We start from the raw sequence: 4291 nt of genomic DNA on the forward strand, positions 1-4291 counted from the left end.
TACATAATTCGTTTATAAAACGTCTAGAGATTTTATAAAGTGCGGCCACATTTTCAAATCATGGTTGAAAATGAAATATTTAGCAATCTGGGTAAGAATTTTAGTCTTTTTTTAAAACGTTAACAAGCGACCCGCCACATTCTCAAATGCAACGATATATACATCGTTTTAGGCTGGTTCATTCCAATCATTTTATGAACTGTCTTTGTAGAACAGCCATTTATAGAAAATTAATAGGTAATTATATTATAATATTAATAAGTAATTATGTGTATTTCTAAATGAGAAAAAGCTTGTATGAACACTTGTTGTATTTATTACTTATTGTATTTATGAATACTTGTATTTATTACAATTAAAGTTTTATATTAAAAGTAACATAAATAAAATTTTTAAAAATAATGTTTGAAAACAAATAAAAAGAAAGATAAAATTGAATGAATAAGGACAAGGAACCAACGGTCCGTTCGCAGTCGGACTTATACGGACGCATTTCCCGCGCATATGAGAACTTGCGGAAGTCGGGAACGGCCAACATAAAGATCGGGCTGACGGAAGCGCGACTCCAAGCCCTCGAGGCCAACTGGGCGAAGTACGAGTTCCAGCACGACAAGCTGCTCGAACACTGGGAAGCCCTGTCGGAAAGCACATACGTGAAAACGGACATGCCAACGTTAGCTGAGGAGGCGTACCTGACGCAGAAGGGCATGTTCTTGGACACGCTTCAAAGCCTCAGAGCCGTGGAGAGGACCGAGACTCCAGCCTTCGGACCGGCGCCGTCGCATCCGGCGCCGTCGCAACCGGCGCGAACTACCCTGCCAAGGATCCAACTCCCGCAGTTCTCTGGGCTCTACGAGGACTGGCCGTCATTCCGCGACCTCTTTCACTCGCTCATCGGGAAGGACACCTCCGCTGCCCCGGTAGAGAAGCTGCACTACCTCAAGGCGTGCCTCAAGGGAGAGGCAGAGGTCTTAATCCGCAGCCTTCCGACGACCGACGAGAACTTCGAGCGCGCGTGGAAATCGTTAACGGACTATTACGAAAACAAGCGCCTGCTCGTGCGGTCCTACATAGCGAGGTTCACGGCAATTCAGCGGATGAGGGATGAGTCAAGTGCGGACCTACTTTATCACGGAGTGCTAAGTACCGTCGGCTCACTCGAGAGCATGTTTGTGCACCTCGTCGTAGATCTCCTAGACTACCGGTCGCGCCGCGAATGGGAGAGTGCGATCAGCGACACGACGGAACCGCCGTCGTACGCGGAGCTGATACAGTTCTTAGACCGACGGCTACAGACGCTCGAGTCGTTGCCGCCGAGCAAAACGGAGTCGAGTCTCGCGAAGCCGGTCGCAAACTCCGGGCGTCCGCCGCGCGTTCTTCACGCCCGGAAGCCGGAGAGCAAGCGCGGGCGGTGCACCATGTGCCACGAAGAGCATTACATCATGTTCTGTGACGCGATCAAGGCAAAGACGGCGTCGGAGAAAAGAAAGCACATCGAAGCCAACCAGCTGTGCTTCAACTGCCTCGGGAGGCACAAGCAAGCGAGTGCTCGTCCAAGAAGACGTGCTCGTCGTGCGGCGAACGGCATCATTCGCTTCTCCACCACGCGGGCAACACCTCCGAGGTCGCCAGATCGTCACTTTCAGCGAACCGGAGCTCGAGAGCCGCACCGGCGGTGCTTCTTGCGACCGCGCGCGTTCGGGTGGCCGACAAATTCGGAGTCCTGCACGCCGTGCGCGCCTTGGTAGATCAGGGCTCCGAAATTACGCTCGTAGCCGAATTGCTAGCGCAGCGTCTGCCAGAGCTGCCAGTTCGTGGGAAATGGGAGCCCCCACCACTTACCGCGGGACTTACTAACACAGACGTAGTCGCTACGTCATAGCGTGTACGTGTAGCTTCGTGCGTGGGGGCAGGCCAGATGCAAAAACAAGAAAAAGAAATAATATGTCCATTGAGACATTAAATTCAATTTGAGTTATAAAGTACGCTTTAAGAGCTAATGATAAAACTGCTCGCACAATGGCAGTGACACATGAACATCTAACTCTCCACACGACAGAAAATTTATATAAAAAATCAATACCTGAGCGAAAAAGCAACTTAACATTGCATTCACACGACGATGAAGAAGAGATGCAACAATAATATTAACATATAATACTGCAGCTGGCCCGCGCACCTACCTCCATCGCCATCGTCGGTATTGGCGGACGATGAACGGGCGCCCGGGGCCAGGTTGAGCTCGCGCTCTCGCCGCTGCGTGACGGCCCGCCCTTGCGGATTTCGGCCTTCATCCTGGACCGACTGACGACGACTAGCGGCGGCCTCCGCGCAGACCGGCACTCCTGGCGGCACCTCGACAACCTGGAGCTGGTCGACCCGGACTTCTTCGCCGCCGACCCTGTGGAGCTTCTCCTCGGCGCTGATGTCTGCGCGGACATCCTCCAGCCAGGTCTCCGCCGCGGAGGACGCCAGCAACCTGTGGCACAAAAGACTACGTTGGGATGGATCCTATCGGGCGCTGTCGGCGTCGCGACCGCCGCGCGGACCGCCCGCACCTACCACTGCAGCGGAGACGACGGCCTCCACTCCCTGGTGCAGCAGTTCTGGCAGCAGAAGGAAGTGGACGCCACCGCAGCGCCACTCACCGCCGCCGAGAAGAAAGCCGAGGAACACTTCGCCCAGACGCATTCGCGAGATGCAAGCGGCCGCTTCGTGATCCGACTGCCGCTCACTCCGCCGCTTCCGGACCTTACGGGGACGAAGTTCGCTGCCGCCCGCCTGCTCGGGCAAATGGAGCGGAGGTTCACCCGTGACGAGCAACTGCGACGCCTGTACTCTGCCTTCATGCAGGAGTACGAGGCCCTGGGGCACATGTACCCTGCTCGGCCGGGCTCCGCTAAGCCCTCCGAGTGCTTCCTGCCTCACCACGGCGTGATGCGCAAAGCAAGCTCCTCAGCCAAGATCCGGGTCGTCTTCAACGGCTCGTTGACCGTGGCGTCCGGCGCGTGCTTCAACCGGCACTTCAAGGTGGGGCCGAATCTCTTGCCCGCCTTGGAGGACGTGCTGCTGCGATGGCGCATGCATCAATTCGTGCTGGCAAGCGACATCGAGAAGATGTACCGCCAGATACTCGTCGCCCCTGAGGACCGCCACCTGCAAAAAATCCTTTGGCGTCAAGACGTCAACTCAGCACCGAAGGAATACGAGCTCAACAAGGTCACTTACGGCCTGGCATGCGCCCCGTTCTTGGCCATCCGCTCCCTTCGGCAACTCGTCATCGACGAAGAGGCCCTCTCCCCCCATGGATCAGCGGTTCTGCGCCGAGACGTCTACGTAGACGACTTCCTCACGGGCGCACCCTAAATCGAGGAAGCTATGGACCTCCAGCGGCAGCTGACGGAGCTGTGCACGGCGGGCGGGTTCCAGCTGAGGAAGTGGTCGGCGAACGACCCCCGCCTGCTGGATCACATCCCGGCGGAGCACCGGACTTAGCGCGACCGACTGTCCTGGACTCCACAGGAGAGTCACGCGACTCTTGGCCTCCAGTGGCATCCAAGCATCGATTGCTTCTTCTTCTCCACCAGGTCCATCGCGGTGCCAGCGTTTACAAAGCGGTCCGTCCTCTCGCTGACGGCCCGTCTCTTTGACCCCCTGGGCTGGCTGGCACCGACCGTGATATGGGCGAAGATACGGTTCTAGTCCACCTGGCTGCAAGGCCTGGCTTGGGATGCACCGCTGGGCGAGGCCGACACACTGCTGTGAAGGAGGTACACCGACGACCTGCCAAGTCTGGAGGAGATCCGCGTCCCGCGGCTCATTCGTCTCAGCGCAGCAGGCGCGCGAGTGGAGCTGCACGGCTTCGCGGACGCGTCCGAGCGGGCCTACGCCGCCGTCATCTACGCGCGGACAGAGACCTGCAACGAAGCCATTCGCATAACATTAGTTTCAGCAAAAACCAAGGTGGCGCCGCTGAAAACCGTGACTCTATCTCGCCTGGAGCTCTGCGCAGCCGCTCTGCTCACGCGGCTGGCGGCGCGCGTGCGGCGGGTTCTCGGAACCGAGGACGCGCCCGTCCACCTGTGGTCCGACTCTACCGTCGCTCTGGGCTGGATCCGCGGCCACCCGTCTCGCTGGAAGATCGCCAACCGGGTCGCCGAGATCCAGACTACACTGCCTGGGGCCCAATGGCACCACCTCCCGGGGACGGAAAATACCCGCCGACTGCGCATCGCGAGGTATCTCACCAACCGAGCTGGTCATCCACCGCTCTAGTGGAAAGCTCCACCCT

General features: G+C 57.1%; 1 protein-coding gene across 1 annotated transcript; it reads left to right on the forward strand.

Moving 5' to 3' along the window:
• Nucleotides 1-437: 437 nt before the first annotated feature.
• On the forward strand, nt 438-1748 carry LOC115242402. The gene has a single exon (XM_029818665.1). The coding sequence runs from the start codon at nt 438-440 to the stop codon at nt 1746-1748; it is 1311 nt and encodes a 436-aa protein (XP_029674525.1).
• The last annotated feature ends 2543 nt before the right edge of the window (nt 1749-4291 follow it).

The sequence above is a fragment of the Formica exsecta genome, unplaced genomic scaffold, assembly GCF_003651465.1.
Source record: "Formica exsecta isolate Colony F162 unplaced genomic scaffold, ASM365146v1 scaffold592, whole genome shotgun sequence".
Lineage (NCBI taxonomy): Eukaryota > Metazoa > Arthropoda > Insecta > Hymenoptera > Formicidae > Formica > Formica exsecta.